At 37.9% G+C, this 19,940-nt stretch overlaps 1 protein-coding gene and 2 non-coding genes across 3 annotated transcripts in view; 2 read left to right on the plus strand and 1 right to left on the minus strand.

The window, feature by feature from the left end:
- TEX11 (testis expressed 11) overlaps window positions 1-19,940 on the minus strand; it is a 374,728-nt gene that overhangs the window by 67,093 nt on the left and 287,695 nt on the right. Inside the window, exons 21-25 of the mRNA XM_028482531.1 lie at window positions 16,566-16,606; window positions 15,183-15,269; window positions 13,745-13,815; window positions 11,051-11,172; window positions 3,610-3,677 (exon numbers count right to left, since the gene is read on the minus strand). Of these exons, the coding sequence (XP_028338332.1) occupies window positions 3,610-3,677; window positions 11,051-11,172; window positions 13,745-13,815; window positions 15,183-15,269; window positions 16,566-16,606 (389 nt within the window). The remainder of the gene's footprint in view (window positions 1-3,609; window positions 3,678-11,050; window positions 11,173-13,744; window positions 13,816-15,182; window positions 15,270-16,565; window positions 16,607-19,940) is intronic.
- On the plus strand, window positions 11,660-11,788 carry LOC112062361 (small nucleolar RNA SNORA11). Its single transcript, XR_002890683.1, has one exon. It is a non-coding gene; the product is annotated as a small nucleolar RNA SNORA11 (small nucleolar RNA).
- On the plus strand, window positions 11,838-11,966 carry LOC112062365 (small nucleolar RNA SNORA11). The gene has a single exon (XR_002890687.1). It is a non-coding gene; the product is annotated as a small nucleolar RNA SNORA11 (small nucleolar RNA).

The following is a 19,940-nucleotide window of genomic DNA, read 5'->3' on the forward strand; positions in this document are numbered from 1 at the left end:
TGTGTTGTTTTTCCCTTGCTGCTTTTAATATTTGTTCTTTGTATTTAATTTTTGACAGTTTGATTAATATGGTTCTTGGTGTGTTTTTCCTTGGAATTATCCTTTATGGGACTCTCTGTGCTTCCTAGATTTGATTAACTATTTCCTTTCCCATATTAGGGAAGTTTTCAACTATAATCTCTTCGAATATCTTCTCAGTCCCTTTCTTTTTCTCTTCTTCTTTTGGGACCCCTATCATTTGAATGTTGGTGCGTTTAATGTTGTTCCAGAGGTCTCTGAGACTGTCCTCAATTCTTTTCATTCTTTTTTCTTAATTCTGCTTTGCCGTAGTTTTTTCCACTATTTTATCTTCCAGGTCACTTATCCGTTCTCCTGCCTCAGTTATTCTGCTATTGATCCCTTCTAGAGAATTTTAAATTTCATTTAATTTGTTGTTCATCACTGTTTGTTTGCTCTTTAGTTCTGCTAGGTCCTTGTTAAACTTTTCTTGTATTTTCTCCATTCTATTTCCAAGATTTTGGATCATCTTTACTATCATTATTCTGAATTCTTTTTCAGCTAGACTGCCTGTTTTGTCTTCATTTGTTAGGTCTGGTGGGTTTTTGCCTTGCTCCTTCATGTGCTGTGTGTTTCTGTGTCTTCTCATTTTGCTTAACTTACTGTGTTTGGGGTCTCCTTTTCGCAGGCTGCAGGTTTGTCATTCCTGTTGTTTTTGGTGTCTGTCCCCAGTGGGACTCATGTCTGTGGTCTGGTGGATGAGGCTGGATCTTGTCTTTCTGGTGGACAGGTCCACGTCTGGTGTGTGTTTTAGCGTGTCTGTGGCCTTATTATGGTTTTAGGTAGCCTCTCTGCTAACGGATGCGGTTGTGTTCCTATCTTGCTAGTTGTTTGGCATAGGGTGTACAGCACTGTAGCCTGCTGGTCGTTGAGTGGAGCTGTGTTTTGGCGCTGAGATGGAGATCTCTGGGAGATTTTTGCCGTTTGATATTATGTGGAGCTTGGAGGTCTCTTGTGGACCAGTGTCCTGAACTTGGCTGTCCCACCTCAGTGGCACAGCCCTGATGCATGGCTGGAGCACCAAAAGCCTGTCCTCCACATGGCTTTTGCAGCCTGAAGTTCTTTATCACCTTGTAAATCACCCAACAGCAAAGATTAATTTCTCTCAGGTTGGTCTGTGGGTTGGCTGCTGTGGAATTTAGGTCTGATCCATGTGCGTTTCATTTCCAGGGCCCAGGTGGAAGAGCACTGGCACAGGGGCATGCTTTTCTCCTGGTGCAGGAAGGAGCACCGATGATAGACATTCTTTAAAGCAGTTTTAGGTTCACAGCAAAATTGAGTGGAAAATACTGAGTGTTCCCATATATACCCTATCCCCCACTGCATACAACCTCCCCCACTATTGACATCCTGTACCATAGTGGTACATTTGTTACAATCAATGAATATACAGTGACATACCATTTTTACCCAAATTCCATAGGTTACATTAGGATTCACTCTTGGTGTTGTACATTCTATGGATTTTGACAAATGTATAATAACATGTATCCACCATTGTAGTATCATACATAATAGTTTCACTGCCCTAAAAATTTTCTGTGTTCTATCTATTCAACCCTCCTTCCATAACTCACCCCTGTCAACCAATGATCCTTTTATTGTCTCCATAGTTTTGTCTTTTCTGGAATGTCATATAGTTGGAATCATATAGTATGTGGCGTTTTCATATTGGCTTCCTTCACTTAGTAATATGCATTTAAGTTTCCTTCATGTCTTTTCATGGCTTAATAGTTCATTTCTTCTTAACCCTGAATAATACCTCACTGTTTGGACATTGCACAGTTTATCCATTCACCTACTGAAGGACATCTTGGTTGCTTCCAAATTTTAGCAATTGTGAATAAAGCTGCTATAAACATCCATGTGCAGGTCTTTACATGAACATAAGTTTTCAATTTATTTGGGTAAATACCAGGGAGCACAGCTGCTGGATTGTATAGCAAGAGTACGCTTAGTTTTGTAAAAAATTGCCAAGCTGTCTTTCAACGTGGCTAAACCATTTTGCATTCCTGTCAGCAATGAATGAGCATCCCTGTTGCTGCACATACTTACCAGCATTTGGTGTTTTCAGTGTTTTAAATTTTTCCATTCTAACAGGTGTGTAGTGGTATTTCATTGTTGTTTAAATTTGCAAGTCTCTAATGACATAGATAGATAGATGATAGATAGATAAATAGATAGATATAGATAGAGTCTAGCTGTGTTTCCAGAAAGAAGAAATTGATTTTTCAGTAGACAGCTAGCATTCTGATATACTTTTTAAATAAAAGGCACTGAAGGTATGAATTTCACGCTGAGCACTGCTTTAGCAACTAAGATTCTGTTATGAGGTATTCTTGTTATCATGATTTTCTAGATTTTCCATTATTACTGTTGTTTAAAATGTCCAACTGGTCAAGGGTTTTGTTTCTTGATTCCATTATTAATTTCTAGTTTGACTGAATTGTGATCAGATAATGTTGTCTGTTTTATTTCTATGTCTTAGAATTTATTGTTTTTCTTTTTTTTAATTCAGGTTTTTCTTGTGATTAATTTTGTAAATGTTCAAAGGGCACATGAAAAGAAAATGAGTTTTCTATTCTCAGGCTATATAAAGTATGTTTTCAGGCTATAGAGTACATTTCTATTAAATCTTCCATACTAAGAATGTTATTTAGGTATTCTCTGTCCTTTCTATTGTTTGTATTCTTTTAAATTCCTGCCGTAGATTGAGAGAGGTGAACTAAATTTTATGTGTTTATGTTCTTCCTTATAATTTCTATGGCTTGATATCAAAACCCATCAAAGATATCATGCATGAACACACACAAAATGATAGACCAATAATTTCTAAATATTAGGAAACCAAATTCATCAGCCTTTTAAAAAATAATAATACACCATGACCAAATAGGGGTTATTCCATAAATGCAACAATGACTCAATTTTAGGAAATATATTATTATTATAATTCAATATATTAATACTTCAAAAGAGAAAAACCATATGATTATCTCTATAGAAGCTTAAAAGGCATGTAATTCAATATCTATTGATTTTTTAAAAAGTTCTAACTAAAACAGAAACAGCTGGACACAATAAAGTCTATCTAATAATACCATCCTTAATCAGGAAATAGCAGCAAGCTACTATGTAACTTCAAAAGGTTTACTATTATTTTGATTATTTCATAACAAAATGTTAGCACTATCCGATACTGTAATTTTGGTTTTGTTTGTACCCTACATTTATTCAAAGTTAAAACTTGATTAAATTAGACATCAAATCTAGTGACCTAAGAGCAATAAAGTCATGTTGAACAATTATGGTCCTATTTTTATACTCAATACTATACTTCAATAAAAATCAAGGTAAAACATGTTCTTACTCTAAGTAGTATGTCAAAGAATCAAAATACAGACATACTATGGGGAAAAGCTAGCTCTTAAAGAATCATTTGACTGGTTATCAAATATTGCAGTGGGACAAACTTCTGGTGATAAAGACTAGGTTTTTAAGATTTGAAACCCCTTTTATAACTGTGTTACCATACTCCCAGTCCCACTGTACCTGTTTCTTTCAGGCGATTCCAGATGTCTCTGCATTTATGGATCTGATCAAGTGCACGATTCAGTAACCTGGTCTATTTGGTAAGAAAGCCATGAGAAAATTAGTCTCAACCAAACCAAACTTTAAGCAAATAAAAATATCATTTTCACTAAAAACAGTTAAAAATAAAACTATAGAAAAATGAAAGTATAAAGTGAATATTTGGAATTTATATATAAATATTAGCCTCTATATATTTTTTTACTTTTCCTTAATGTTCCAGGAAAATGAGGATTATATAGAAAATCTTGAACATTATCAATTTCTTTAATAATCTAGGATAGAAGAGAAGCACTTCCAGAATGGTGGTATGAGGAGAGCCATGGATCCTCTCCCTAGCAAAACTACCATAACTGGTGAATATTTTAAAACACAATCATGTAAAGTCTCAGGAAATTGCCCTGAGGGCATATAGCAAATGGGGAAACATCTATTCCAGGAAATCTACTAAGTCTCCGTAAGAACAGTGAGTACCTGTAGCAGTTGAGCCATGATCTGCTCACTCTCCCTCAAGCTCATTGTGATGTAAGTGCACTTTAGGTGGGTGGGGCCAAGAAGATGGGGCTCACTCTATCCTTAGTTTCCAGGCTAGGGACGACCAGAATGGGCATGCTGCCAGTACTTCTCATCCCCCTCCCCAAGATCTGTATTGCATGAGTTCTATTATAAACAAGCACAACTGAGAAGACTTGAGCTCTCTTCTTCTACCCAGTCCTCATACCAGACATTGCAAATTGAGAATACTGGGTCTCAATTGCCCTCACCTCAGCTTTCTTATAAGATAGAGTTTCCATGCTGGAAGAGGCAAGCCAAGAATGCTAGGGACTATGACTTTTGCCTAGCCCTGACTAATAGAGCTGTATTGTCACTCTGATACAAATGGGTCACTGTCCCTGCCTCTAGTTTCAAAGCAGTGGTATAGAGTTTCTGCTCAGGAGGAGAGGAAGGCCATTAGAAGAGTGAGCTCTGTAGTCACCCTAAGGAGACTGACTTTTATTGAAATAGAACTTGAGGAAGTTCGAGTCTAAGGGCACTATAAAAAAAGTGGAGATTTTGGTGTGGGCAATTAAGAGGAGGCTGGTAACTAATGATATCGAAAAGCCAAACAGTAAACCAGCTAGAAGTTTACAGAGAGAACCAGGGGAAGAGAAAGCTAAGAAGACTCCCTATCCCGTCAAAGGGGCCTTACTTTAATTGGATCAGACTGTGGAGTAATTTATGCCAAAGAGCATTTTCAAACACTCACGTGCACGTGCGTGCACATGCACGTGTGCACGCACACACACACACACACAGAGCAGTCACCTAGTAATTAGTCAAGACTTACATCTGTGTGTGATACCAATAAAAGAAGCCCATTCAGAAGCTTAACAGGGAGATCACAGAAAGAGATAGTCAAAAATAACCCTGCTAAACCTTCTTTCATCCCTTTTCAGGGGAGGGGTCAGGGTGACTGCAAAGGCAAAGACTGTAATCTCTGATAAGTAATATCAGAAGCTGTATACTACTATACAGCTGTGGGAAATAGACTGCACTGAACTAGCCCAGCCAAGTCACTAAACAAATAAACAAGCAAATATTAACAGCAAGTCCCAGAGGCGGGGGGAAATCAGTATCCAAAGATGTTCCAATATATTATGCAAAATGTCCAGTTTTCAACAAAAAATTATAAGATATGCAAAGAAACAAGAAGTATGACCCATACACAGGAATAAAGTATGCAACAGGAACTGACTTTGGAAAGGTCCAATGTTGGAACTTAGCAGAAGCAGGTTTCAAAGTAGCTATTCTAAATATGTTCAAACAACTAAAGGAAACCACACTTAAAGAAGGAAGGTATGATGACAATGTCAGGAAATGCAGAATCTTGATTAAAAAGGCAGTGGGATAACATATTCAATGTAATGAAATAAAATATCAATCATCCAAGAATCTAATATCCAGCAAAACTATCTTTCAGAGCTGAAAGCAAAATAAATTCTCAGATTAAAAAAAGCTGAGAGAATCTTTTTGCTAGCAGAACCATTTTATAAAAATGCTAAGAGAGGTTCTTCAGGCTGAAAGCAAGTGACACCAGATAGTAATCTGAATCCAAATGAAAAAAACAAAGTGTACTGATAAAAGTAATTATGTAACTGTAAAAGAAAGTATAAATATATATTTCTTCTTTCTTCTCGTTTTAAAAAAACAATTATATAAAACTATATATAGTTTTTTTCATACCATTTCACCAACCCAAGAAGAAAATATTCTTTCTCAAGCACACGTGGCACTTTATCCAGGACAGACCATTTGTTAGGCCACAACACAGACTTCAAATAAATTTAAAATAACTTGAAGTGACACAAAGTATGTACTCTGTCCACAGTGGAACAAGATTAGAAATCAGTAAGATAATAATAAATAATAATAAATTTGGGAAACAAACATGTGGATATTAAACAATAGATTCCTAAATAAACAATGGGGGCTTCCCTGGTGGCGCAGTGGTTGAGAGTCCGCCTGCCGATGCAGGGGACACGGGTTCGTGCCCCGGTCCGGGAAGATCCCACATGCCGCGGAACGGCTGGGCCCGTAAGCCACGGCCGCTGAGCCTGTGCGTCCGGAGCCTGTGCTCTGCAACGGGAGAGGCCACAACAGTGAGAGGCCCGCGTAACGCAAAAAAAACACAAACAAACAAACAAACAAACAATGGGTCAAAGAAGAAATCAGAATGAAAATTAGAAAATATTTTACGATGAATGAAAAGAGAAAAACAAACAAACCAATACTTATGGGATGTTGCTCAAGCTATGATCTGAATGTATGCCCCCAAATTCATATGTTAAAATCATACCCCAAAGGTGAAGGTATTAGCAGGTGGGGCCTTTTAGAGATGCTAAAGTCATAAGGATGGAGCCCTCATACATGAGATTTGTGCTTTTTATAAGAAGGTTCCAAAGAGATCCTTGGCACTTTCCATCATGGGAGGACACAGCAAAAAGGTGTCAGCTATAAAGGAGGAAGAGAGACCTCATCAGAGAACACAACCATGCTGGCACCTTGATCTTGGGACTTCCAGCATCCAGAACTGTGAGAAATAAATTTCTGTTGTTTATAAGCTACCCAGTCTATTGTGTTTTGTTATAGCAGCTTGAATGGACTGAGACAGAAAAATGGTACTGATTGGTGGGGTGCTGCTGTAACAAATACCTAAAAATATGGAAGCAGCTTTGGAACTGGGTAATGGGCAGAGTCTGGAAGAGTTTGGAGGTGCATGCTAGAACGTCTACATTGCCATGAATGGATTGTTAAGGGAAATTCTCTTGAGGACCAAGAAAGAGAAGAGGAAAGCTGTAGAGAAAGCCTCAGTCTTCTTAGAGAATATCTAAGTGGTTGTGAACCGAATGTTGGTAGAAATATGGACAGTAAATGTCATTCTGATGAGGTCTCAGATGGAAATGAGGAACACTGGAAACTAGAGGAAAGGAGGAAAGGCCATCCTTGCTATAAAGTGGCAAAGAGCTTGGCTGAATTGTGTTTGTGTTCCCAGTGTCTTATAGAAGGCAGTACTTGTGAGCGATGAATTGATATTTGGCTGAAGAAATTTCTAAGCAAAGTGTTGAAGAGTGGCTTGGTTTCTCTTGAATGCTTATAGTAAAATGTGAGAAGAGAGAAATGATTTAAAGGTGGAATTGTTAATCAAAAATTAAGCAGAATTTTAAAATGTGGAAAATTCTCAACCCATTAATATTGAAAGAAATAAGAAAGCTTCAAAGGGAGAGAACACCAAGGGTGTGGCTGAATTGATAAGGAGATTTCTGTGGATGAACCATCTCAACAGAAGCTAGGAGCTATTCATCAAGACAATGGGGAGATTGGTCAGCCATCTAAACAGAAGCCAGGACCTATTGTCCAAGGCAAAGGAAGAATAACCTCAACAGCAGATCAGAGATCTTTGGGGCTGGGCCTCCCATCAGGGGCCTGGAGTGCAAGGGCCTGCGGGGCAGAAGGATTTCAAAGGAGGGGCCCACTGCGGCCCAGAGCCATCTCATCTCCTGGGCTGTGCTCCTCAAATTCCGGCACCAGGCTCCTCAGACACCCCAAGTGCAGCACAGGCTGCTGTGGTTGTCCCGCCAGAAGGCACAGGTTGCAAACCTCTGAAGGCATCAGCTTGGTGTTTTCTCCCCAGTATTCAGAGTGCAAGAGCTGGGGGGCACTGCTGCCCTCTCCTAAGTTTCAAAAGATGCCCCAGAGACTGTCAGGGCCCAGGCAAAGAACCTCTGTAGGGGAGAACCACTGCAGAAAGCCCTCACTAGGGCAATGCCCCACAGAGCCTTCTACCCCAGACCAGTAGAGCCACCTTGTGGAATTCCAGCCTGAACCCTAACTTGTGAGAGCTGCAGCATGTACTGCACCTGGCAGAGCCATGCAGGTGGGGTCTAGAGGCTTGGGGGCCCAACTGCAGCCCCAGTGGGTTCAAAATGTGGGGCACCAAGACAAGGATTGTTCTTAAGCCTTGGGGTTTAATGTTGTTTTCCCCATTAGGTTTTGGGCTTACCTTTGTAACCAGCTCTTTGTAGGAAACTGCCCTCAGCAGGAAACCCCTTTTCTTGTCAATTTAGCAAAGCTATACGGTAACTAACTTTTATTTTTTTGGCTGTGTTGTGTCTTTGTTGCTGCGCACGGGCTTTCTCTAGTTGTGGCGAGCAGGGGCTACTCTTTGTTGCGGTGTGCGGGCGTCTCATTGTGGTGACTTCCTCTTGTTGAGGAGCACGGGCTCTAGGCACGCAGGCTCAGTAGTTGTGGCGCACGGGCTTAGTTGGTCCGCGGCATGTGGGATCTTCCCAGACCAGGGCTCGAACCCGTGTCCCCTGCATTGGCAGGTGGATTCTTAACCACTGCGCCACCAGGGAAGCCCTGTAACTAACTTTTAAATCAGGCATCCCCATGCTCTACTCATCTTTGGCCCAAGCACACCTTTCAAATCTTTTGATCACACAATACCTTGCCTAAACTGTTGTTTCTTTCCTTAGATCAAAGAAGTAGAAATGAAGGATAAGTAATTAACAGAAGACCAGATCTCTTCCCTAGCTTTCCCTTCAGTAACAAATTGTCCTGTTCTAGGAAAAAGATGTGGTTCCTTGATAACTTACAATTACTATATATATTTTAAAGCATCCCTCACTTTCCCCAGCTCATACTCAGAAGACTAGATGCAATGTTGATAGGATTATGCAGTCTATCTATATTGCTTCATAATATACTTATTTGGAAATACTTCAGTTGATGAGGATTTCGAGAACAAGGAACAGATGTAAATAATAGAATCCAACAAATCTTCATTAGAGAAAGATCACCATGGTCTAACTCATAGGAGCCAGGCTAACATGGGGAAAGGCAGAAGTACATCTTCAATTATCTAAACAGATATCCTTTCAAAAGCAAAGAAGATTATAGAAAGGTTACTAGGTTAGAGAGTTCTTAGGAAACATAAGTGTATGCAAGAGAACGAACACAGGAGAAAAAGAACAGTGTTAGAAACAAACAAAATAATTAAGGATCATGCTTAAGAGTTTGTGAAGTTTCCCTCACGTCAATTTGATCTCTATTCACTGAGATACAAATTTAACAGACTCAGGACTACCAACTTAAGAGGGAAAGCTTTTAAAAAGTTAAAACCGCTATGTGAAAACCAGATGTTATTGTTTTCTTAGTAAAGCAAAAGACCTTATTGTGAGAATACCACTGAAACAGAGCAGGACCCTGTGGGCCCCTCCTGGGGAAAAAAAACCTTTCCGTTCCCCCATTTCTTGTTTGTAGAATAAAGGCTTTCAGCCTCCTAGACCTTCCCTGAGTTCCAAAGGGCAGATTCAAACAGTTACTAATTAGAAGAGTGAGGGAATGCAGAAAGAAAACAATAGTGCAGGATGGTGGTCCTGGTTCCTCCTTGGGGGATGTGGATAACAGTTTGATATATATCTCTGAGTTCTTCTACAGGAACTAAGGCCCCCACCCAGGTGGAGGATGATAACTTTAGGCTGAGCACAAGCATGTGGACCCCAGACTGGTTGGAACCAGAAGGCTGATGATTGCAATTCCTGGAACACCACACTGTTACCTCACCACCAACGAATCAGAGGAGGGTTACACACTCTGCATCACCTCCCCCGCCAAATTTTGCATACAAAAACTTCTTCCCTGAAATCCATTGGGGAGTTCGGGTCTTTTGAGCATGAGCCACCCATTCTCCTTGCATGGCCCTTGCAATAAGCCTTTCTCTGCTCCAAACTCTGACATTTCAGTTTGTTTAGCCTCACTGTGTGTGGGGCACACGAACTTGAGTTCGACAACACCCTTACTTGTTAAGAAGCAAAATGTTTGTTTTGGTCTTGCTCTGAGGCTCATAGATTCTTTTTTCATCTTCTTTTACAATGGAAAGGTTTCTAAAAAGAGGCCCCTTTACTACTCAGGACAACGACTTTATCTTCTTTATCCCCAGTACCCAGTACCTAGCAGAGTGCTTGGTACTCATATGTTTTTCGAGTTGAACTCAACAAGGGAAGAGAAAGGAAAGAAAATATGTTGGCAGAGATCTGCTAAGAGTTTGTTCCAGATGTGAAGAATCATATAAAAGAACAGATTAACAGAAGGAAGAGAATAAGCACCAAGAAGGATTTTATACCAACTGGAAAGAAAAGAAGCTGGTAGGTATGGGAAATTGGGACGTTTTCTTTGTCTAGGGAAGAGAAAAAAGCAGAGAGACCTAGAACTTAAAACCATACAAAAATGCTAGTGGTCCAACTTGGTGACAACTTTCTTAGCTTGAAAGAAGGAAGGTAAAGAACTAAAGACAAACCAAAGAATACTCTGGTAGATGGGAGAGCAAGATGTTGATGTTGGTATCTCCTAAAAGGGGTAAGGTTTAAGCTGAGAGTGGAATTCAGGCAAAAGTAGGAATTCTGTCTTCTTCTTGTTAAAATTGAGTTAATGATAAAATATTTAAGAATGTGGGCCAAAGAAAGCAAATGCAATTGAGTGACGAAAAACAAGCCAACTAAATAATTTCAAATGGCTATCAAAGCTGTGGAAGTAAATGAGTGCTTCCTTAGAGAATGCGTGAAAGGAAATAGAGAAGACACTCCTATGGACCACATGTGATCACAGGGAGATGATGAAGATAAAGAATATTTCAAAACAGATTCAGAAAAAATGGTCCATGGCAAGGGGCATTTTAAAAGAAGAGGCCAAGCCAAATGTGACCTTTCCTTAGGAAGGAAGTAGCCATTACAAATCTTTGAAATCAAGATGTTGCTAGAACGGAGGGAAGGATTCTTTAAAGAGAATAAAAAACAATTGCATCAGGGAAAGCAAACATACCAAACAGCACACTGAATGCTCGTGTTTTCCTTGAAGGTTGCACATTACCTGTTCGGAAGTTGTTGAAGCTTTTCTCCCTTGCTCTAGATCAACTGCAGATGCCACAAGTAAACATGTTTTCTGTGCAATCAGAATTGCTTGATCAGAAGGACAAAACTGGGACAGCTGATAAGAAATAACCAGAACATCAATGAATAGTGAGAATTCTGCCAGGTGAACACAAACAATCAGAATGAAAATCAGCAAAATCCTGTCTGAATGACAAAATTCAGCTAGAAAAGCACATCTCACCTTAAAAATGATATAGACTATAACACTGATTTACAGTTTTAATTTTCTATTACTTCCTATTGTTTTTTTAGCACCTTTCTAGAGATTAAAAAGCTTCATTTCTTCACAATTTTCCTATCTTTCCCAGTGACAAGTACTGTCATTTGGCCCTGTATTTCTATCTAGTGATTTACTTCTTGGTTTATGTTGTAATTTCTAAGTGATTTTCCCCCTGGCAAATAGATTTCCCCTTTGCATTGAATAGAGCTGAAATTAGTACCTATATTGTTCATGGTTGAAAGAGACAATGTCAAATCTTGACAGGCATTAGGCATAACCTCATCATTAAACCTTGTCCTCCAGCTTTAGAAAAAACTCCCATGGGGTGTGCTCAGAGCAGGGGGCCTGAAGAAATGGCTCCTCTGTTTACAACACACCCAACAGGAACCTGGGTTATTGTGACAAGGGGCACAAAACTCGTGGCCTTCCTATGGCCAAATACCCTACACGCATAACCTCATCATTAAACCTTGTCCTCCAGCTTTAGAAAAAACTCCCATGGGGTGTGCTCAGAGCAGGGGGCCTGAAGAAATGGCTCCTCTGTTTACAACACACCCAACAGAAATCTGAGTTCACTGTGACAAGGGGCACAAACTAGTGGCCTTCCTATGAACAAATACCCAACACATGTCCCCCTGTAGCTCCACATGGCTTCTGGGTAGGACCAGCGGGACAGGTCTCAGTATTGGAAGAAAAGCTACAGTATTTAGTGGGGAAGTTTGCCACCTAGAGCCAATGAGGTCCACACATGAGTGGGCCATAAGTGGTCTTACAGACATAAAGACTTTGAATCTCTTTATTCAAGAGGAAAAAATAGATTCCAACTATATGCCATTCTGGAAAAGGCAAAACTATGGAGACAAATAAAAAGATCAATGGTTGCCAGGAGTTTGGCGGGGAGAGGGGAGCTGAATACACAAAGTACAGAAGTTTTTATTGAGCAGTGAAATATTTTGTATGACATTATAATGATGGATATATGTCATTATACTTCTGTGCAAACCCAAAGAACATGCAACACTACTCACTTCAATAAAGTGAACGCTAAGGTGAACTGTGGACTTTGGTTTTATGATGTGTCAACGCAGTTTGTCCTTGGTTTAAAAAAGAAAAGGTACGACTCTGTTGATAATGGCTACACATGTGTCGGGATGGGGTATATGGGGGAATTTCTGTACCTTCCTGTCAATTTTGTTGTAAGCCTAAAACTGCTTTTAAAAAAAGTCTCAAAAAAGAAAGAGAATTAACACTCAGGGTAGACATTTTTGGCAAAACTTTTGTTTCGCTTATATATGTATGCATATTATATATGTGTGTGTGTTTGTTGGACTGTGATGTAAAAGGTATTTTTTAGATCAAAAGAGTTTGCAGGCCACTGTAGTTAAGTTATACTAGCAAATAAAAGCACAAATTAACCTCAAAAAAAACTCCAAACCTCCCAGCTTTGTAGTACAGTAAAATTCTAGGCTACTTGATTCTAACGTGGAATCCGACTAGTGCTATCATGAATGTCAAAACTAAAGCTAATTTATTTCACCTAATTAAAATGGCAATTATACCTAAACTTTCAAACATTATTTCTTAATCTCCCCAAATATTTAGTGATCATAATCATCACCATCATTTAACTAATAGCATTTCAAGACACCCAATCTCTGAACAATCTCAGAGATGTTCAGAGAACATATAAAATGAGGGAGTTGTGCCAGATTATCTCTATAGTTCTTTCCAGTTCTAAAACATTTAATCTATCTCAACATATCAGACTGCATACTCCTGAATGTGTATGAGGGATATTCTTTGCCACCTCTCCTTTCATCCTCTAATCACTACTTGATCCTCTTTCTGGCATTTAACCTCTACCTTGGAGGATAACAACTATTTTAAAAGGCTTATAACTGCAAAACAAGCTCACAAATCCTTACACACAAAACCTGCTCTCGGAAAAATTATAAAGTAGGTCCAAGCTTCTTAGCATCCTTTTAACCTCCTGTTGTCCCCAGATACCTATTCAATATTCCTATAGACTTATACACATAACCCTTCCTAATGTTTTGGTAATTGACAACTTCTTAGAGTATTCCCTCCTAAAGATAGTTATATTTTGATATAGGTTCTGAGAGACTGAAATTCCTTCAAAGATAAAGAAATAAGTCTCTTATGGTAGAACTTTAGGCTCCATGATGGTTGTTTGTGATATTTCGGTATGGGGAGACCTGCCTCATGTTCTCATATTATACCCTATCCCTATAGGGATCAAATTCTCCTTAGGTCATTCCTGCTTAAACATATATTAAAAGTTCCTAGATTAAAAGCCAATCTCACTCTATACTTAGTCATTGACTATACCCATAGTGGTCATATCCTTGTTGTGATCCATGTGAGATACTTGTTGGAAGAGACTTACCTTATAAGAAATTATGAAAAACTCTCTCATTGTCACTGGGTCTTCGTTACATTGCACAGCCAAGTTCCAAGCTGAAAGTTAACATGAAATAACATAATTATGAAAATTTACTGTTTAATCTGTACGATTATAATCTCCACTACCTACATCTTTAATATTAACACACGTATGAGGGGTTTCTCAGGGGTTAAAAAAAGCTAACTTTAGGTTTTTAGAGAAATTTTTTCCAGGTAAATTTAGAGACTTCTATCGCTTCCAATCTTTAATTCTAGGACAATGGCCAATGGAGATAGTGTTGGATTTTTTAAAATTGGGGACATATGATAAATTCTTAGTTGGTACAAATCCATCTAAAAAAATGAGGATCACTCTGAGGAGTTCACCAACTTCAGCTGGTGGAGCCCCCATTAGGCAACATTCAGTATGACCTTTACCTTGGAAAATCAAAATTAAAATTCAGTAAAACAAGTACTAGAAAATAACTTTTCAAACTTCCAAAAGGTCAAAGTCATTAAACCTTTCTATAGCTTAAATGTTTGTTATTTTCCATTATTTGCATGTTTCCCAGAAGCCAGATTGCTGTATTTATTATTCCCTTTTCTCCTAGATTAGAGCCCCAGTAAACCCCATAAAGCAGAAAAAGGTCCATGTAGAACCAGTTTACTTTGTAACATTGATGCTTAATTGCTCTTGCTTACTTATCACTGTAGTAACTACCTCCACAATTTCGTAAACATTTTTATTGAACTAGAACCTACATAAAGTAAATTACACAACTCATAATTGTACAGCTTGACGAATTTTCGCAAAGTGTATATATATCCATGTAACCAATCCAGATCAAGGAAGATCTTGATCATTACCAGAAACCCAGAAGCACTCTCACTTATCCTCTTCAAGTACGACTCCCTTCAAGGGTAATCACTATCCTAAGTTCTAACAGTGCCAATTAGTTTTGCCTGTTTTTTTGTTTTTCTTTTTGTTTTTTACTATATATAAATGGAACCATGCAGTATATACTCAACATCTGGCTTCTTTTGCTCAACATTATTTTTGTGAGATTCATTCATATTGTTGCATGTAGTTTATTTTTCATGAATCACATTTAGAGACAAATTGGGCATTCTAGACCAAGTTTAGGAGCATAACCTTGGGGACCTGTAGTTCTAATTCATTATTTTATTCTTAGATCCATTTCTAAGGAAAAGGAAGAAAATTAATATTTAGTGAGTACATAGTATGCCCCAGGTACATACACTGTTTCTTTTAAAACCCATAATAACCCTATGAAGTATGTATAATTGTCTCCACTTTTATAAATAGTGAAACTGAGATTAAGCAAGTTATCCTTGTACCCATAGCTACAAATGGAAGATCCAGAATTTGAATCCACATCTGTCTGATTCTACCATCCCACAGCCACAGAATTTCCTTTTACCTATTTTTCGAAACCAGTGAGCTTCATTAGTCCTTGAGCCTGAAGTCGAGGCTTCTCCATAAAAATACTGAACAAGTTTCGGGAGTGCTGCAGTCAAACAGGAAAATGTGATATTGAGGTCTTTTGCTTTATACTATAGCAAAGTTGTTAATCCTGCTTTAAAAACAGTCAAACATGAGCTTGAATTTAGAAAGTTCTTTTTTTTATGCATGTGCATGGGTGCATACCAAAAGTAATTTAAATGACAAAAAGCATTACCAAGCTCCAAGGAACTGTTAACTCAAACTCTGGGGAACAAACACATTTTTAGAGAGATTTATAATTTTAATTAGAGCAATCATTCACCACCTGAGGTAGAAAGATATGATTTACGTGTAAGGAAACAAAGAAGAGGAATAATCATTTAAAACACTGAAAAGGAGATTGAGGATCAGAAGAGTATTGATAGGTTGGCATAATATTTACTGAGCTCCTACAGCAAGCACAGTATGGAACCAGAATGTGCCGACATCATCAGAAAGCATTTATTACATGCTCATGTGCCCTTCTGAGAGATAAGAATGCCAACAGAAAACTTTTTCTCTTGAAAAGCTATGGTTTCTAAACCACTTTGCTACATTTACACCCTGTTGACAGGTATTTGAGGTATAAAATTGAACTACTGCAATAAATGGAACAGAATTTCTAAGATATGGAGTTTTTGGTGTGTTTCAGACATAAGGAAATAGGTACATGGGCAGTAGAAATTGGAAGACCTATTAGGCAAAAGGGACACCAAGAAAGAAAGCATGGAGTTGGAAAAAGGAATGCAATGTAGCTAGGAGGTTAGCTGAATGAAGTCGACAGGGAGGAATTAGTAGATAGAGGAGATGACACAGTCTTGGATAGACAGATGGACAGCTTCAAAATAACAGAGTAAACAATCTGAATTTGATTCAGAGAACATGAAAATTAGCAGGGCTCAGAATATTTTTATTTGTCTTGACCCTTTTTCACCTGTTCAATTTCTAGGTTAGGAACAAGTGGCAACAGACATGGAAGGGAGGGAGGGAGGGAGGAGAGAGAGAGGGAGGGAGGGAGGGAGGGAGGAAGGACGGAAGGAAGGAAGGAAGGAAGGAAGGAAGGAAGGAAGGAAGGAAGATATCTTTTAAAAAACCGGAATAAAAACAGAGGTGAAATCACATTTGGAGATGAATGCTAATGATGACAGACTTTTCTCTGCTTGTGAATAAATAAACAGGTATACTGCTGTGACAAATGTTAGTAAAAGCATGAAGCTTAACTCAAACACGAAGCCCGAGTCAGTGCGCTCAATGTACTTGGAGAATTTAATAGAGGATAGAGGCAAAATGAAGGAGTGAAAATAACCAGAGAGATATTTACCTGTATTCAAGCAAGTCAAAAGTCTATCCATTTCTTTCTTTCTAAAAAATAAAGAAAAGAGTATTATCATACTGTTCCAAAGCTTTACTACAGAAAAGTATCAAAAAGAGACTCTATATTTGCCTGAGAGCACCTCAAGGAAAATGTAAAATTGTGAAGTTTGTTGTTCAAGGCTCCAATCTCTCATTTCAACACTGTTTTTCCTCATTATAAGATACTTTTCCTCATCTCCAATGTCCTCATATTTTTTTCTCTCTTCCTTTTCTACACCTACTCTCAAGCAAAGGATTTCAATGACTGATAATGTTTTATACTACAGGGTCATAGAATTTGAGAGCAGGTAGTGATCTCTGTGATTTTCAAGCTTTGGTTTTTTTTGAAGAGGGAGAACTGGAACCTGTGTTTCAAATAAAATTTTAGAGAAGTCTAGTATACAAGAAGAGACAAAAGCGTACCTGTTCTGGTTGAACCAGTGGGAGGTGGAGGCCTAAAGCCTCAGCTTCCTGGAAGTCTCTGAGGCAGTGCCACAGAATTTCCAGGTTTCTAAGGAATATAGTTTAAAAACCACTTATACATACCCTTCATTTTACAGATGAGGAAACAGATCTGGAAATGCGGGATGATCTGTATAAGGTCATGCAATGACAATGTCAAGACTACTAGTACCTAGGTCTCTTGACCCTTTGTTAAGCTTCTTTAGGGGGAACATAAATTTTAACAGAGAAAAACATCCCATTATGCTTAAACAAAGGATTGAATATGGAAGTATCGGCAAACTCAACTAAGGAAGTTTATAGTAAGTAGGGTAGAACACACTATAAGACTGGCCTTATCAGGAGAATGTCTAGTATTATACAACACAGACTGTGCTTCAGGAAAAGTAGCAGCTTTCTTAGGGATAAACATTAGACATCTGCTTTATATAAAGTAACTTCTAACAGTAAATTTTATTAATCTGAATTTCAGCTGAGCTAAAGTTGACTTCACTATTTAATTCAGTGACTATATAAAATAATCTAGCGAGGGTCCATTAATGCAAATAGATAGTACAAATAAGAATGAGGACATGGAAAGGATGTATAGTCTATTTAAGAGACAAACTGCTTTCAAAAATTGTAGCACACTAATTGTTAATACTTAGGTAGATACTGTAATTGAAAACCATACGATTTTTAGAAGAGGAAAGAACTTCAGAAATTTTCCATTTCACCTTCTTTTATTTAATAGGTGAAGAAAGTAAAGCCTAAAGAAGTTAAATAAGTTGTTATTGTCTAAGGTAAACCAGAAGTTAGTGAAACAGGGGAAACTAGAACTCATTCTCTGACTCTTCCCATTGAATTAGGCTTTTTTTTCTTTTATAAGTTAGTCTAATCTATTTAGACTATCTAAATAGATTAGACTATCTAAATCTAAATGTTCTTTATTACTATATTTACTTGAGAACAATAAAGGTATATTTACAAAATATTCTGTAATTAAAGTTTGTCATTAATTTGAACAAGATTCCTTTCCTTTTCCCCATCTTTAAATTAGTTTTAATGAGTGGGATTTGACTGTGCATCACAATTACATGGAATATGAAACACCTTTAAATCCAATATAAGATCTTCTTGTAAAGAACTGATATTCAGCCATTTAAATAAATTGAGTGGCTATTATGTGCTAGATACTGTCCTAGGTTCCAGAGATACAAAGATAAATACAAATAGTCCTAGCCTTTGAGGAGCTCTTACAATCTATTAGCTATCAAGATTTAGTCTCTGAGTTTATTTCATTTTTTAACTTTTTATTGTTGAAAATTTCAAACATGCTTATATTTAACAGATAAATGAATCCCCATGTATCCATGGCCCAGCTTCAATAATTATTAACTCATCATCAATCTTATTTTAATGATACCTCCACCTACCCCCTCTTCTCCCATATTATTATTATTTTTTAACATCTTTATTGGAATATAATTGCTTTATAATGGTGTGTTAGTTTCTGCTTTATAACAAAGTGAATCAGTTATACATATACATATGTCCCCATATCTCTTCCCTCTTGCGTCTCCCTCTCCCTCCCACCCTCCCTATCTCACCCTTCTAGGCAGTCACAAAGCACCGAGCTGATCTCCCTGTGCTATGCGGCTGCTTCCCACTAGCTATCTATTTTACGTTTGGTAGTGTATATATGTCCATGCCACTCTCTCTCTTTGTCCCAGCTTACCCTTCCCCCTCCCCATATCCTCAAGTCCATTCTCTAGTAGGTCTGTGTCTTTATTCCCGTCTTGCCCCTAGGTCCTTCAGAACTTTTTTTTTTTATATTCCATATACGTGTGTTAGCATACAGTATTTGTTTTTCTCTTTCTGACTTACTTCACTCTGTAATGACAGACTCTAGGTCCATCCACCTCACTACAAATAACTCAATTTCGTTTCTTTTTATGGCTGAGTAATATTCCATTGTATATATGTGCAACATCTTCTTTATCCATTATCTGTTGATGGACACTTAGGTTGCTTCCATGTCCTGGCTATTGTACATAGAGCTGCAATGAACATTTTGGTGCATGACTCTTTTTGAATTATGGTTTTCTCAGGGTATATGCCCAGTAGTGGGATTGCTGGGTCATAGGTTAGTTCTATTTTCAGTTTTTTAAGGAACACCCATACTGTTCTCCATAGTGGTTGTATCAATTTACATTCCCACCAACAGTGCAAGAGAGTTCCCTTTTCTCCACATCCTCTCCAGCATTTATTGTTTGTAGAAGCAAATTCCAGACATCACATCATTTCATCCATAAATATTTTAGGATGTGTCTATAAGATATAAGGATCCTTTAAAAACATAGCTATACTACCATTATATGCCTAAAAGTTAATAATTTCTTAATATCCAATATTTGGTCATTACTCAAATTTTCAATTATCTCAATATGGTGTTTTTTTGTTTTTTTTTTTTAGTTAGTTTGAGTGCCCTTCAAATGGATTCACAGTGCCTGTAAAGAAGGGGCAAAACTTACCATATATGTCTGGGTAAAATTTGTATTATGAAAAAAGTTATGTCATCAATCTAATATTATCTCAGTCATAGATAGTTCCCAAAGAATTTAGCTGAAAATATATATTGCCTCCAGGTACAAATATACAAAGCAAAAATGAAGTAGTGATACACTATTACAGAGGTTTTTGTCCAAGTAGAGAAAATAGAGATAGGTGGTATTTCTCGGAAAGTTATCTCTAGTCAAGACCTTGAATAAAGTTTTCTTTTAAATCATTAGGAGGAAGTGAATTTTGTGAATGAAATATGGGTGACCCGAATCTTCCATGAATTGTTAAGTTCTTTATATCTTATGCCATAGAAACCGTGAGCAGAAAGATATTTGAATAC

This window comes from Physeter macrocephalus, chromosome 21, assembly GCF_002837175.3.
Source record: "Physeter macrocephalus isolate SW-GA chromosome 21, ASM283717v5, whole genome shotgun sequence".
Classification (NCBI taxonomy): domain Eukaryota; kingdom Metazoa; phylum Chordata; class Mammalia; order Artiodactyla; family Physeteridae; genus Physeter; species Physeter macrocephalus.